This window comes from Apaloderma vittatum, unplaced genomic scaffold (assembly GCF_000703405.1).
Source record: "Apaloderma vittatum isolate BGI_N311 unplaced genomic scaffold, ASM70340v1 scaffold27869, whole genome shotgun sequence".
NCBI classification, from domain to species: Eukaryota; Metazoa; Chordata; class Aves; order Trogoniformes; family Trogonidae; genus Apaloderma; species Apaloderma vittatum.
The window spans coordinates 778-1,372 of NW_009736261.1; the positions used below are offsets into that span (position 1 = coordinate 778).

The 595-nt window shown below is 59.7% G+C and overlaps 1 protein-coding gene across 1 annotated transcript in view; it reads left to right on the forward strand.

Moving 5' to 3' along the window:
* LOC104279584 (beta-1 adrenergic receptor-like) overlaps positions 1-595 on the forward strand; it is a gene marked incomplete at both ends in the record, with an annotated part of 1,941 nt that overhangs the window by 773 nt on the left and 573 nt on the right. Inside the window, 1 exon segment of the mRNA XM_009876917.1 lies at positions 2-97. Coding sequence (XP_009875219.1) covers positions 2-97 — 96 coding nt within the window.

Consider the following 595-nt stretch of genomic DNA (forward strand, 5'->3'; position numbering starts at 1 on the left):
TCCGACTGCAACGGAGGCACGCAGGGTGGCAGCGAGTCCAGCCTGGAGGAGAGAAATAGCAAAACGTCCGATTCGGAGTCCAAGGTATAGGGGGGAGGTTGGGGGCGGTTGCAACAGATCCAGGGCAGCGGGACAGGCAGGCAAGGGCATGCACCAGAGAGGAGAAATCCCCGGGAGTAAGACTGCTGCTTGGCAAAACTGATCCCTGCCTTAGCGGGGAGAGAGCGGGTGTTTACTTAGGAATAAAAGCAGGTGAACTCGTGTACGACATACCTCATCTGAAACGACAGCAAACGGGAAACCCACTGACCAGAGAACAGAGAAAATCAACAGCCTGTCCCAAAAGTAGACAGCTTTTATTTAGGAGAAATGCCCTCCGAAGGGGCTGTGGCTGCAGCGCCCGTCACTGCGGGTGAGCCATCCCAGCACCGTGCTGGGGGTTGGACCCGAGCGTGGAGGTGCCGGCCTTTGATCCTGGAGTTCAGGTGCAGCCGGGGTCACAGCTCTCTCCCCCATCACCCCAGGGCCATCAGACACCCTGGGTTTCGTTCCCTCACCCGCTGCACCGGGGCGGGGGGGGGATTTTGGGGAGGGG